Source organism: Aquila chrysaetos, chromosome 1, assembly GCF_900496995.4.
Source record: "Aquila chrysaetos chrysaetos chromosome 1, bAquChr1.4, whole genome shotgun sequence".
Lineage (NCBI taxonomy): Eukaryota > Metazoa > Chordata > Aves > Accipitriformes > Accipitridae > Aquila > Aquila chrysaetos.
In genome coordinates this window covers 40,262,065-40,278,094 of record NC_044004.1, presented here as the reverse complement: position 1 = coordinate 40,278,094, position 16,030 = coordinate 40,262,065, and the positions used below count along the sequence as shown (strand labels likewise).

General features: G+C 35.6%; 1 protein-coding gene across 4 annotated transcripts in view; it reads right to left on the bottom strand.

Moving 5' to 3' along the window:
- ASB5 (ankyrin repeat and SOCS box containing 5) overlaps positions 1–16,030 on the bottom strand; it is a 39,492-nt gene that overhangs the window by 1,930 nt on the left and 21,532 nt on the right. For 3 of the 4 annotated variants that reach the window (XM_030029397.2, XM_030029406.2, XM_030029414.2), the window contains 5 exons: positions 5,492–5,571; positions 4,242–4,349; positions 2,662–2,812; positions 2,392–2,526; positions 114–305 (listed from right to left, as the gene is read on the bottom strand). In XM_030029397.2, the coding sequence (XP_029885257.1) occupies positions 114–305; positions 2,392–2,526; positions 2,662–2,812; positions 4,242–4,349; positions 5,492–5,571 (666 nt within the window). Of the gene's footprint in view, positions 1–113; positions 306–2,391; positions 2,527–2,661; positions 2,813–4,241; positions 4,350–5,491; positions 5,572–8,849; positions 8,918–14,353; positions 14,646–16,030 lie in introns of those variants that run through there. The other variant, XM_030029423.2, reaches the window with a different exon arrangement.

The following is a 16,030-nucleotide window of genomic DNA, read 5'->3' as shown; positions in this document are numbered from 1 at the left end:
TTGGGCTGTTGGGTTTTGGGGGTCGGAGGGAAGGGTGGTTTGGGTTTGTTTGTTTTTTGGGTTTTTTTTAAGAATACAAGTTATAGTTGCAAAAACACACACGTAAAACTTACCTTCATGGAGGAGCAGCAGTCTCTCCACTAAACTGCTTGGAGCTGCTAAATCAACAGGCCTCTCAAAATCTGTATTTTTGGCATTTATGTCTGCCCCAAATTCAAGGAGTAAGTTTACGATCTCTGTACTAGAATGCTGGGCAGCAGCATGGAGTGGAGTTTCCAAATGCTTTCCTTTCTGCACATTGGCACCTGGTGGATAGATGCACATAAAGAGACGTAAGAAGAGACTAATTAAAATTGTCATTGAGTAAAGATGACGTTACAAAACAAACAAAAAAACCCCACTGTCCTAGAATGCCACAGTGAATTTAGCCACTTTATTAAGTTTATTGCATGGCACTATAGCTAATCATATCAGTGGTTTTTTCTGAACCCATACGCTTACCCTAGGTTTTATTACCAAAGCACAACTAGATTTTAAAGGAAAATACTTTATAAAAAGAAGGAAAAGAAAAATCAAATTAGGTCATGTAAGCATCATTGTTGCCCTAATTATAAGAAAAGGTATATTTTGTACCTGTTTAAGAAAATTTGCACTACATAAAAATACACTTTCCTTATGTCTTTAAAAAGAATCATTAAACTGAAGTTTAGTATTTATATTTTTGTAAGTACACTAACTCAAGAAGGAATCTAACTTGGACGCTTTATAGTTTTTCATGTGTTGAAGCTGGCAAAGGGTTGAAATAGATTCCCATCCAATCCAACCTTTATCAAGGATTTTTCTATAAAGGACTTAATTTTAATTAAGGTGGGGTACACAGTCAAGAAAGCTAATAGGGAAAAAACTCCAAACCATTAATTCTCTCAATCCACAGAATTCTAATTATTACACTTTTGTACTAATAAGGAACTGCTAATTTATTTTAAATTAAAATGGACTAAATTAATTTGCAATAATGCATTCATATTCAAGAAAAAAATTACCCATACAAGATTTAAACAAAGCTAGTTAGTATGGAAGAATTTCCCTTATAGGCAAGCTATTAGTCCCCCTAAAACTGGGTTTGCCTCGACAGTTTTCTAGACTATTCTAATAGAAGAAAAACCCAGACTTCTTAAGAGAGCTTTACTGATCTTGTGAGACCAAAAATTAGCTTGTGTACCAACTTTTCTCCCTGAGTCAACAATTTTTGCCTTTTTAATTCCCATTTGAATAAAATAATTTAATAATATCACAGGCCTAGCAATTCAATTTGAAGTCTGAATAGCTCACTGTTCTCAGTATTAACAATTTGAGAATACTTCCACAGTATCATTCTCTTGCCTATTTCATTGTTTACTGCTTTTCAACTTCTAATATATGCTCATAAACTGATAAAATATGAAAAAAATCAGGCTGACATAAGTAGTTACTTATATTCTCAATTTACATACCCTTTTCTACTTCAGGGCACCAACAAATGCAGAATATGCCCTTCTGTTACTGTTTTTAACGTATGGTAGTATTTGAATCCCCAAATATGCTAATTATACTTCTGCAGTTCTTAAACATAAAAATCATGACATGGGATAGTTAATCACACAAGGAGACTGACTTAATGAGAAACAATTTAACTGCTTGCTTATGTTCTAAATAACCTGCAATTAACTAGAAAAACAATGCCAGTGCAATGATGGCAAGTCTATAATTATTCATATATATATTTTCATTCATTATGCTGCAGGACACAAAAGCCCTGTATGTCATTACCTGTAACATAACAAATTAGCTATGCCGATTGTGTCCCTGGACTTCTGCTGACACAGAGTGAGCCTCCAACATCTCTTTCCCATTGATCAAATAAATAATGTGAAATTTAGGATCAAATGCCTTTTACCTTACCTCTTCTCTCTGCAACTCAGCCTCTATGCCTTGTAAAAAGATAAATCAGAACATGCTGAAGAATTAAAAAGGGTGGGACTACATTGCTAAAATAGTTCTGTTGAAAGGTGAATGATTACTATATAAAATTCCTTTCTCAAACCTGATTTTTTACCTTTGTTTTTCATACAGAAAATGAACATCTACAAAGCTGTAGTAGGTGCTAAAAATTTTGAACATCCATTCTTATTGGCCTTACTTCCTTTTTCCCCTCATATGCTTGCTATGCCACAAAAAAATGAAAGACACAGTAAGTTGTTATAAGAAAACAAGCATCACAGAATAAACTTAGAAGTAGTGCCCTGCAAACAAGGGTTCTAGTTTCATTGATTGAGCACAGCTCACTTCAAAGGTGAGTACAGTATGCTTATTTTACAAACTAGTAATATTTTTATTTAAATCATGACATACCTGCATAAAGAAGCTTTCGAATACAATGGATCTGCTGTGAAACACATGCTACATACAGAGGTGTTCCTAAATGAGGAAGATCTTGGTCAACATCTATACCCCAGGATATCAGTACCTCCAGACATTCACTGTGACCTGTCAGTACAAAGCACGACAGAGTTTGCTTGACTTCAGTAAGCTGTCTCATAGACAAAACTAGACACATTTCTTAACACTATTATTGAGACATTCGTGAACTGCTCCATGTTTGTTCAGTAGGTAATTTCTTACCTCTGCTGGCTGCTTCATGAGTTGGTGATGGAAGACAGGACTCCCACTGAGCTTTGGCACCATACTCTAACAGGAGCTCAGCACATGCCGCACTGCCTCTTGAACATGCATTAAATAAAGGTGTCACTCCATCAATTGTTGTAGCGTTTACCTAGAATATATAAAATCTACTTAAGAACAGAATTGAAAGAAAGGTAAATTTTTAAACAGAATATAGTCAGAAATTGCATTAAAATACCAAAAAATTTACTGGTTAGAATAACGTAGCTTGACTGATCAGTCCCTGTGCTGCTGTCTTCCTCTCACCACGCCCCTCAGCTGAAATTAGTTCACTTTTATTATTAAGCTATGTTGAATACACCAAAATACACCTGGAACACTAAAGAGCACACATTAGCATCTGGGCAGTAAATAATTTTCAAAAGTCATTGCACTTAGCACGTTTCATTAAAACAGAAAATCTACGCTTTGTGTAGTAATTGCATAACGGGGACCTCCTCTCCACACCTCTGTCAAGAATGCAAACTCCATATTAAATGTGAGAATTATTTGCCATTTTCTTCTGCGTTTTTAATCTCCAGGTTGGAGTGACATTTCACAGGATGGAGACAAAGCTAGTAGTACAGGCTCACTGTTTTAATACCAACCTTGCCACCTCACTGGTTAACTGAATATTCCCAGTGCGAGAGAATGAGGAGAGAAACTATGAGGGATAATAACAGTGAAGGAAGGAGCACAGGTATTAGTGAAGGGCTCCTTCTAGGACTCTGGCCTATCCTTTTCCCCCCAAACCCACCAAAACAATTAAAAGTACTAAAAAAATTCAGTTAGGAAAATGAAATTTGTTACAGTTTTGTCTATAGCATCTGTAGTTTTGTATCTTTAGAATCCTTGTGCTAGCTGAAGTGGAGAGGAATTGGTTTTGGAAACTATGTATTTTTTTCTTTTTGTGTAATAACATAGACATATTCTACATGGTTCTCAAAACTGGATTGTAAGGACAATAAATATTACTATCACAAAGATCAGAGACTTGGGAAACTGCATTTGAACTCTGATGCCAGTAGAGATTGTAGTGAAAGTGGTCTGTAAGGTCCCGTTTTTGTTTTGGGACAACAGATAGACAGGCTGTGTCAGGAGTACAGAAAAGAGCCAGGGCTTTTTTGTACTCAGACCAAAGAATCTTAAGAGCACACAGGTGCAGTGTGACAAAAGACATTCTGGAGATTAAAAGAACAGTCTCCTGCAAGCCACTCAAAGCAAGAGGAAACCAGTAAAGGAGAGGGATGCATTCCATATTTTAGAAGAGAAATAACGTAACGAAATTCAGAGAAGAAATAAGGCTGGTAACATATTGCTAGCAGATTCTTTCCAACTCATTACTGTCTCAGTGTCTACCCATCACTTTCCTTTGCTAGCTTTCAAATGGCAGCTTATTGTAATTCAATGAGATCAATGCAATCAATAGGGTGAGTAGAGAGAAATACCGATTAAAAAAAAAATAAAAATCAAGGAATATATCCTTCTTGGTTAAACCAAGGTTAGCATTGGACTTCATATACAAAAAAAAAGCCCCTTACATTTGCTCCTGCTTCAAGAAGGATTCTTGCACATCCTACATGATCTCCCAGGCAGGCTTCATGAAGTGGAGTTACTTGGTCAATTGTTAGTGTGTCTACATTGTACCCCTAAACAAGACATGAATGACATATAAAGATCATACAAAAGCTGTTAAGAGTTGTCTCCTCACACTACTGTTCAAATAAATACGTACTCAAATAAATAAATACTCTAAGTAAGCTTAAAACTCTACTTGCAATAAATAAATCTTCAGTGAGCAAAAAAAGAATCTTTCATCTATCAATGTATATAACAGAATAAATAAGTTGTCAGATCTCCTTTTTTTAAAAAATTAGAAATAGGAATAGGATATAGAGGGTATAAAGAAGATGGAAACAGACTGTTGAGATGCACAGTGATAGGACAAAAGGCAAGACACAAGTCAGGACATGGCAAATTCCAATTAATTATATGGAAAAAAATTTCACTGTGGGGACAGCAAAACCCTGGAACAGCGGTCCAGAGACGTTGGTGCATTTCCACTCTCGGTGATCCTTAAAACTCAGCAAGGCCCTGAGTCTAAACTGTCCTGCGATTCTGTGATTCTCTGACCTAAGGTCTGAAATATCTAAAGCCATGAATCTAAAGCAAGGAAAACACTTCTTGGATTGATAAAATTATCAAGCCCTTAAATTTTTCTGCAGTAGCTGTTGTTTGATTCTTAAGAACTAATAATTGCATCTATTGGCTTTCATCAAATGTATTCTATAGTATAATTTTTCAGTATTGTAATAGCTATATAACAATACTGTAATATTAAAATTTAGCAGTTTACAGTCTCTCCCTTTGCTATTAACAATTAATTTTTTGTTTAAATCACAACTATGCAAAAACCAGAATCTTTCAGTGATTCTTCCCCTCAACAAGTATCTTCCTGACTAGCTCTATTTACCTGATGGCTTAAAGCAGCGGAACTACATTGACTTATACCATGCAAGAAGGGAAGACTGATGTACATTTAGATAGAGCTTTGGTAAAAATTTGGGGGGGGAGGGAAGTTTTAAAACATACAGAGGAAATATTTCAATATTAACCTTTTTTTAAAAATATTAACTTTTTTTTATCATATAAAAAATTCCTAAATGTGTATTGCTCTGAAAAATTAAAGTGGAAAAAGCAAAGCAAAGCGTACTAAATCTGCATTAATAATCTATGCTGAGAAATTAAGTAACATTAAAAATGAAAGCAATTTTAAGAACACAGCCTTCACCTGTGACAATAAAGTCTTTAGAGAAAGAAGACGTCCTTGACTGGCTGCCTCATGCAGAGGTGAGCGATCTGCCCAAGAACCTATACAATAACAACATTTATTGAGTAAACCATATGAATTAGAAGGATTTCAGAATGCATAGAGCAAAGCAGAAAATATAACGCACACAATAAAGCCAACTGTCCTATGAAATTAATTTTTCCTCTTTAGAGACTGTATTTCAAATGATCAGTTTCTAAACAATAAAAACTGCTCTATTATTAACTGTAAACATCTCTAATAAATGATTATGTGGTACAGAGAACAAAATATTGATATATTGATTTCAGTAATCTGACTTGATAAAGTCATCAATTACCGTATTTCCCACTTCTATTTTTGCATTGTTCATTTTTTAAAAAAAATATAACTTACTTTTGCAGCTGGCATATAAAAATTTATCAACTTCAACAAATTGATTATTTGAACTTAAACCAGACATAAACCTGCCTGAAAAAGTCCTGAAAAAGCTGATGGATATGAAAACCAATATGGAAATTCTTATGTATGATGAGATTAACCTGCAGCTACTACACAAGTGCAAGACGAGAAATACAGTGAGAATCACACTAAAAAAATGGCTATAGTAGAAGAAATATGATATTAAGTCTAAGTTCTCATTCTAAAAGGCTATTAGGGCTAAAAATAGTTAGATATGCTTAATATGAAGGTTTGACATTTATTTCCATTTATTTATTGCCCCCAAAAAAGAATGGGGGGGGGGGGGAGAAACCCAACAACAACCCCACCTTCACACACATACCCTCCCTTAACTCGTAACACAGGTCCCAGAGTCATCCCATGGCTCCTGATGAAGAACCTGCCCTTTCTTCTAGAAGACTGGCCACAGACAGGTCCCTTTTAGGCAGACAGGGCTGCAGGCATAGCTGATACCAATTTATTGTATGAATTTTGCAAATCAAGTTTTGAGAGATTGTGCAAGGAAGAACCATCTTAAAAACATATTATGAATTACCAACATTTATTTCAGTAAGAAGAAAAATCATTGGAACTGTAAAATGCTAATACAATCATTTGTGAGTTATATCAAGCCCCCCAAAATCCCTGAAGAGACACAGAGAATTAGCTAAGTATGATGAATTGCTAACAATGGCAGATGAATCTCCAATGCATAAATGTGTTTGACTTTGTCTGTTGCAATGGACTAGGACTGCCTGCAAAACCAGTTACTGCATTTTAATGACAAGGCAATGAATTTTAAATAAGAAGGCTATTGCTCAATCACTGGCCATCATCAGTCTAAGCTCTAAGGTAACTACTCACTAGAAACAGACCCTGTTTCTGTTTCCTGTTGGACCCCTTCTGTCCACTAGCCAGTTTCAGAAAGTACACTTTTGGTTACAATAAACAATCCCCTCAAATCACATAAAGAATGACCAAAGATTAAGACTGCTCAACCTGCAAAGAAATCAGGGCATAGTTAAAATACATCTGAAATAGTGTACAATATGGAAACTGAGATAAAACCTCCATCTTCCTAGAGGTGTTAGTAAATGAAACTAAAACTTACTCAGATATAAGACTGTATCTTCTCAGAGAACATATAACTACACTGTGAAACTCAGCACTGCTGGATGCTATTGAGATAAAAAAATTAGCAAAACAAAAGCACAGCTGAGTATTTCAATTATTGTAAGACTATATAAAGCTGATCACAGAAGTTAAAAAATATAGGAGATGAAAGCTTTGTAAATCTGATCTTAAAAATGCATGGAGATTTCTATTATGTCAGAGTATCCAGTATCTGTGAAGCTCCTTGTACTTTTTCATCTGTGGGAGTAGACGGACCACAGGCAAGATCCAGCTTCCAATACTCTTTCAGAATTATTTGCGCCAAGCTCTGATCATCTGTGTGTGTGTGTGTGTGTGTGTATATACACACACACACACACACACACATCATTTCCTATACTTTTTACTTTAGGTTTATTAAATGTAATATTTTGCAATTCTTAGTACTAGTCAGAATAACAGCTAAAAAAACCAAACATAAAGTGATTGGCATTTTAAGGGGTATTATACTACAAAAACTGAGCTCAGAAATCTTAGTGTGACCTGATTTTGACAAAACCTCAGTATTTTCCCTGTCATCCCAATAAGTTCAGATATATTTATCCTACTGTAGGTTGGATGTGTGCAATCACTATGAAAATTTTGACCAAAGCTTTCCTTCTGTAGTAGTATCTGAACCAGCACTCGAGTCGTTCTAATTCAAATGAATTAGATCCATTAAGTTCTCCTGCTGGCAGCTGCAAAGAATTCCTCAAGAATAACTAAAAGCTGTATTTAGAGGCTGCTTTTGAAATTTTGTCCCCGTCTCTACAGATGAGAACTTCTTTCTCTTGACAGTTTATCCTACTCCTAAATTAACAGGAAAAAAAAAGGCACTTAACTATTATATAGAAAAACATCTAAAAATTCTAAATGTCATGAAGTTTTTATGCCCATTAAATACACTCACACTTTGGTCATTTTTGTAGCTATGTATAACTCTAAACAGAACAAAGATGCAGGTAGGATCTGAAAGCAACATTTCTTCCACCTTTCTTTCCTTCACCTCCTTCCCTCTTCAATTGCTCAGAAGAATGTCGTTAATGTCATTACTCTGGTGACATTTGAGAATCAAAAGATGCCACATCCCATTGTGAGTTCTGTTTTGCATCTAGACCCACCTTATATCCCTATCTTTGTGTAGAGACATCCAGCAGCTAGCTGTTTCTGCTAAATCAATTAAATTTGTATCATCTCTACAAGAAATAAAATCTATAAGCAAAATGCTGCAGAAATATTTTGTGCAAACCAAGTTTGGAAAAAAAACTTTCACATTCCAACTGATTTATCAATAAACATAGTAATTCACCATTAAATGCCACAAGGACAGGAATATGTTCAAAATAAATATGTATCATAAACATCAAAGGTGTCTTAAAATAAATTGTCTAGATTGCTGCCTTCTGCTAATCTACAAACTCGCTATGTTTCTCACTTAGAAAGCATTAACAAGAATATAAACGAGGACATTTTTTCATTCAATGTTGTATGTAACAGCAGTATTAGCAAACATGGTCTATTCCAAAACTGTTAATGCATTAATTCCCTACTGATGGTGTATCTGACAGATGCTGAATACAAAGTATCTCTAACTATATTTAGAAGCCACATTAGCTCCAAGTTCTCTGGTGTATAGTTTACCAGGAAGGGCAGCCTACATTGCTTTGTAAACACTAACAAGAAAGAATAAATATATTCACTGTATTGACAGGCGAAGTTAAAAGAATTACAAAGTATCATACAATACCTAAATCTCCATCTCCCCATGGCACTTCCAGCCAATTGCAATTATAAATCCTACTCATTTCTTTCAATCTGGAAAATAAAAAAAAATTAAAAAAAAAAAAAAAATCTGTTCTTGCTAGTTGGACCTGTTCTTAATACACTCCAGCTATGTTTGGAAGCAGATCAGCAGCTCACTGTAACATGAACTTTCACCCTGTAAACACAGCTTTGAAGATACAAGCGTATACAAGTTGCCAGTTTCTTTTCTTATGCTAAAGGACTGTGGCCCTTTTCGTTCACTTTTCACATTTCTTTTTTTAACATCACAGCTTTCTGAAGTGCCAGCATCTGTGTGTTTGCCTTCCAAGACAGATTAACTGGAATTTCAACACAAGAGAAACTCACAGTGAAATCAAGAGAACCTTGAGCTGAACAAGAACTGCAGGACAAACTCCTTTTTTATCCTCAAGCAATGAGACACATAGTTTTGTATCCCCAAAAATCAGTATTAGTACACAGATTTGTAAGGGAAGCACTGCCAAATGTTCATATGTTATTTTACTACTTACTCATAATATACTTAGAAAAGAAATAAGCAAAGATATTCTGAACATGTTTCAAATGCTATTTGATCCATATGCTGAACTGTGTTTTTCTTTCAGCAGTTCATTATTGCCTCAGTTATCTTCTAAACAATTCTTTCGTTCGTTGTTAAACTGGGGTTTTAATAACTATTCTCAGCAATGAAAATCCCCCAAAATGGGGATTAGAAATGGATGAAAGTCAGAATTGCAAGATCATTAATGTAATTTTCTTCATGTTTTTCTACAGACTTCACTCCTTTACATCTACCTGCAACTACCTGTGATTCCTGCAGTTATGATCATAGTAGTAAAATACTAAGTAAAAATATTTTCATAAACGTCATTAACTCGAGCCATCCCATCCTTTTGTTTTTATTTCTAGAAATTTGTGTAGTCTTCAAAAAAACCAAACAAAACCAAACCAACCAAACAAACAAAAAAACCCAGTACAAAAGGTACATTAAAAAGTTGGATTTTCAAAACAAGGAGGACTGGAAATTAATGAAAGTCTTCTCACTGACTTCACTGGGACAAGATTTATGCCAGGGCTCAGCACTTCAGAAAAATACTGCTCTAAGGGTAAATAGATGGTGTCCCAGTCCTCAGAAGAAGCAGTATCATCAGAGAAGAACTGAAAATAGAAGCCTGCCACAGTTCATTATTGGGAGATGAGAAAGACGACTATTTGGAAAGTGTTGTAGCTAGTATTTATTCCTGCAAAACTAACAAATGCTATGTATTAAGCTCACCACTGTTACCTTTTACTCCTTAAGATGTATTTTGAGTGTTTCAGTTTGTGGAAAGTGAAGCAACAGACAGGATCAATAACTATAACAGAAAACCTCTGTAACATTATAGTCCCAAGATCAATGGACTCACTTCACTCCAGTTGTTAAAACTGCCTGATATTTTGTATATGTAGTTAAGTTCTAACAGATTTTTACTGTGGCACTATAAAATTACTGATTTGTCTAAAGCCCTTGCAGGATAGAGAAGTGTGTCAACTATTTAATTGATATTTGATGTTAAAAACTATTGAAAAGAATCTTAAGTCAAGGAATTAAAAGTTAAGAAATGCATCTATGGTGCTTAACTACTGTGATTAGATATGACCAGCAAAAGAGAAGCCACTGCTTTTTGACAAATGAAATTGCAACAATCAGAACTGAAGAATCCCAAAAGAATCAGAATTTAGGCTAGCGATGATTAAAATATGTCTGAGAGAAGATGCAGTTCAAGTGGCATTTAAATATTTCATTTCAATACTTCAAATAGTCTTTGTTTTCATTTATTTGACTGAGGATTATATAACAATATATAAATATATACACATAAATATATAAACATAGGCACACAAAAAATGAAACCTTGATTGGTTCAAACCAATATTCTTTCCAGTGTTTATCATCATGTAGACTTTCAAAATTTGGGGATTTCATTCCAAATGCAAATGCCAACTATTTCCTGCTCGTGAAAACCATACAAAACAAATCTATTTTCCCCCAGTTCTGTTTATGATGCACCCACATTACATGACCACGCATTAGTTTTGCCATTCCACTGTTGTATTCAATGAATGAGTTAGCATTCATATTATTTTGTGTCTTCATACCTAGTATGATCTCTTGCTCTTTAAGACATGCTACTCAAACTACAAACTGACTATAACACTGTTAATTTTATATTGCCTTTTTCATGGTATTCTCCAATAACAAAAGAATACTTCAAAACCCTTGCTGAATCTATCTTCATAACATCATCCATTCATACTATTTTATAACTAAGGAACCAAAAGACAGAGAGTTTTAATGCTTAAATTTCAAAACCAGCCTAATAGCTTATTTTTCCAGAGTACTTAAGCATTAGAGTGTACACTGAAAGCATAGTTTAATTATGGTTATGAGAGCTTTGAGCTTCTGAAATTTCAGCCTTAGATAATAATAACCATGATCAGTCAAGAAACTTTTAGGTTAGATGATTGGTCTTCAAACACACAGGTGCCACAGCAAAGACAAGAATAGAATTTGCTTTTAGGGACATTAAAACGTTAACCCTTTTTTCCTACCATTCACTATATGCCTTCTAACCTTTGCAACATACAGGAAAACATAGGGTGTATTTTTTCTGAATATAAACCTAATGCTTTCTCAGAACATCATCCATCTTGCACATCAAGGAAACAGGGGCTTTGTGGAAAAGTACAGCACGTGACTGTGTTGTCAAATGCTGGGTTATAATGCATTATAGGGTCAAATCAGCATGGCACAGGCAGCATTACTTTTAACAATTCCTAAAGTTTGATTGCTTTGGCATTACAATTTAACCTACTTTTCACACAGAAACATGAGCCACTGAACTGCATTAAAAATCCTAAAAAGAACCACAACAGCAATATCCAAACATAGCTCGCTTGGTTCCCAACAGGAGCAACATTATGCTACGTGAAGGCAATGGTAATGACGATAGCAGCAGCAGCGGCTGCTGCTGGCTCTGTGCCGGGCCTTGCACACACGGGAAGAAGTGTGTCAGGCCCCTTCTCCCGTCACGTGAAAGCACAGCAAGAACTCCCCTTGTCCATTGCTCATGCAGTTTGCTTTTTCCATCTTCTTGAAAGATCGACAACTGGCTGGATATTTTTCTAGCTGAAAGTAGCTTGCAAACTCTGTGTGTCACAGTTGCAGCACCAAGGTGTAAAATCACATCAACCTCTGAATTCAGTAACCCGTTAGACCCACATCAGATTTGATTTGAGTACGTGGAGCAGCTGGCAGTGCTCTTAGGCTGTTATTATTCCCTTGGACAAGTCACTAAAACAAACTAAGGGTTTTTCAGAGGCCTTCCCAACTAGAAGGTGACAGAAAAGGCATACGGACATTCTGAGCTGAGTTCAGACTCTGGAGGACTTCTGCCTGGAATAATTTTGCTCCTCAAATGCAGTCTCAGCCTTAATCCAGACTGCAAGCAATTTTCCCCAAGCTATGCCCAGAATTCCCAGTATTTTCCCAGCCTGCCAAAGAGTGAATGCAGCACACGGCCTAATCCCTAGCCTTAAAAGCAGTACCCAGCTGGGCAGCAAAGCTGGGCCTAGTGTGCTGATTTTTGCTACATTCAGGAGATTTTGGTAAAATAGCCTGGTTGTGGACCCTCGAGCCAGCAGGCTGAAGACCTTTTCCTAGTCTGACCCTATTCTTTTGCCCTTCTACCAAATCTTATCATGACATATTCCACCCCCTGCATCACTTTTAGTGCATTTTCCAATCTGCATATTCAATTACATACTGCATTGCAGTATGACTTTCTCTTCCCTTGCTCTGCAAGGGTGCCTGAAGAACAAAGTCAGGTTTGGATACCTCCATGGATGGGAATTGAGAGGGAAGAAAAGAGCCTCCTTCAGATTTGATATTAGATATACCTGTTATTCAAGTGAACTGCAACAAACAGAAGCCTCAACTGCAACAGAAGTCTCAGTACTTCAAGATGTCCATCAATGAATATATATGCCCAGTTTGGCAACCATAAAGAGGCTGGACCCTGTTAAGATGGATTCTTCAGAAAACTTTACTTTCCATATTTTAATGTGACTTTGAAAATGTCAAACTTGACTAACTGTGGCTATTTCTTTATAAGAATGCAAAAAGAGCCTAATCCTGAACCACATCAAGGAGGGGCTAGTGCTAATATTGATAAACTTTTGTAAAATTTCTCTTCAGTCTGAGGGAGAATGTCCTAGTTTTTTGGGAGCTACTGACCTAACACTAGCTGAAATGTTCATAAATAAAAATTACTATCAATCAGGAAATCTTAGCCCAAACAGTGAACAATATGAGGATAAAAGATACATTGCGTATTAAAACTGATGAATAAATATAACCTTACAGTACCGTTGCATTCGAACAGTTATTTGGGAAGCTACGGTAACTGTTGCTTAAATTCTCGAATATTGCTTAATTCTAAAACTGGCAGTACTGGCAATTAGCAAAGGTATTTTAAGAATAACTGATTCTTATAACATATAGCTATGTTTTACATAGTAAATTCATAATTATTTTTATGCACAATATATTCAATCTCTCTTTCCTGTCTCCTGCATTCCTTGACTATTTTAACATCTCCAGTTTTTAATTGGATATCATATTATCATGAATTTCAAGTCTGATTTCCTTATTTTCTTTTTTGTTTCACTCTAAGCCCTACGTATGGTCAGTATTAATTGGAATTGAAATGATCGCTCTTCTAAAAAATTCCTATTAGACTCTCACAATTACTCAAAGCTCCCTTTTACACTCTTGTATTATGAAAAACTTAGGAAAATATGGCACAGACAATAGCAATCCTAAACACTTCTTTTATAATAGAGTTTGTTCCTCATTGCTGAAAACGTCAGTAGCCAGCAACTTAAATACCTCCTAAGTACTTTGCTATGCAAACCTTTACAATTATATCTTTGTCTTTAGTATCTTAGTACAGGACAATATTTCTGTCACCTGTAGTTCCTCCATTGCCTCCTATTTCAGCTACCTATAAACTTCTGTTTACATATAAAGTTATATGTAAAGTTTACTCCTCCCCCTCCTTCCATTCCCCTGTTCCCTGTCGTAAACAATTAGCCTTCGGTATCCAGTTACCTTGTGACAGGACAGCAAAAGTCAGGGTAAGTCAAGCCTTAAACACTTGCATAAAACAAATAGGGCAGATAAACAAGAAAAGGTATTTTAGATCAGCTGATAAGAGTGTAGAAGGAACAAAAATAGCCTCAACACCCTTGTGTTAACCCATGCAAGACAATAAAGTGCCACTAACATAAGCATGCATTTATATTACAGCTAGGAAAAAAAAACCCCAAACAAACAAAACCAAAAACCAGTTTAGAGCTAGAACATCATAAATTGGGTCAGCTTAGCATATTTCAGTACACAGTTTCTGAAATGGCTGCTATACTAACCTTGGCTGGTCAGAATACCCCAGCTAGCTTTTCGTTTCGCAGGACACTCCCCTATACTTTCTAGTCGTCTTTTGGGGATATTCTGGCTCCTCTGAACAGCAGTGTTTGTTGTCATTATTTGTTTCTCGAGGAAAGCCTGTCTGTCATTGGTGCAGGTACTCTGGTCTGACGAACATCCACAAATGGATTTCTACTACCTTTTTTCTTCCTTTCGCTTTTTCACAAAGGATCTTGCTGTACTTACTGTAGAATGGCTACAACACTGAAATCCATTCAGTAACATTTACTAGCTTGGACTAGTGAGTACGTAGTGGGGGAAGGGAAGGACTGCTCTAGCATTTTCTATTTTTAAAACAGAGAAAGAATCAGCTTAGCTACAGCATGAGTCTTAACTATTTACATGATTTAAATGGAAAGGTGTTAATTTTTTAATCATTTAACCAAAAAAGAAACAGATTCTTAAAGCATAAGTATTCAATGCTTTGTTGCTTGAATAACAAGCAACCTAAAACAGAAAAACTAAAACTGTTTTATCAGAATGGCAATTCTTTTAATAACAGAAAAAATAATTATTACTGCATCAGGCTTTACTCATATGTAACTTGCAGTTAAGATGGATTTTGGAATTCGGAAGAATCCATGAAACTATGAAGCACTTCTGGTTTTTTGTCATTTGTTGGGGTTTTTTGTTGGTTGTTTTTTTTTTTTTTTAAATAGGAGACAAGGTATCCTAAAGATGTCAACTAGAAACTACATCCTGAATAAATAAAAATATGGTTTGACTACAAATAAAAAAAAAAAATTCACTGGTAATTTTGAAAGTCTGATGCCATTATGAAAGTAAGGCTGCAGTCTTGTTGGAAGAAGCACAAGTCAGTATTTTTTAAAAATAATAACAAAAACACAGGCAATCAACTAGTTTTTTTGTTTGTTACTATGTATCACACTGATACTATACCACAGAAATCTGCAGGGAGAAGCAATTCATTATAAAATTCCATCACGGATAAAGAGGACAGTGACTCCTCTGTACTAATAACATGTTAAGATGCTGCCTTTACCTCCCCACCCCTTCCTTCTAGTATTTCCTCACTATCCTCTTCTACTGATACAAAAACTAGCCATTTGTAAACTTTTTAAAAGGAAATTAACATTACTGGGTTTCATTAATACTACTCCTTTCAGCTACCTGACAAAAATTAATCCCCAAGATGTTGAAATAATACACAGGTATTTAATGAAATTTTCTATATCCCTCTTATTTTTCTTTAAGAGAAAATCAGAGGCAAGATTATAGTTAGCTAGGGGAAGAAGAAGAAGAAGGAGCAGCTGCAAATTTCACCTTGAAATTACACCACATGAGAACTGCCCTGCTGGAATAGCGCTACGCTCTTTACAGAACAAAAGCAGGTTGGCTACTGTTATTCTAGCAGGAGAGAACAAAACTGCACTCTCCCAGATGTCATGCTGCTTTCAGAAAGTCATTTTCCTCAGGTTTTTTCTCACTGAATGAAGCAGATTATCTCACAGACTGAAATAAACACTTCTACCCATCCAGCAATCAGAATCTGCAAGTAAGTCCTGAACAGAGCTTTCACAAAAGGGCTAACTATAAAAGGGCACTTTATAAATATATCACTTTAATACTAGAATTACTTATTAAATTGTAGTGTTTGC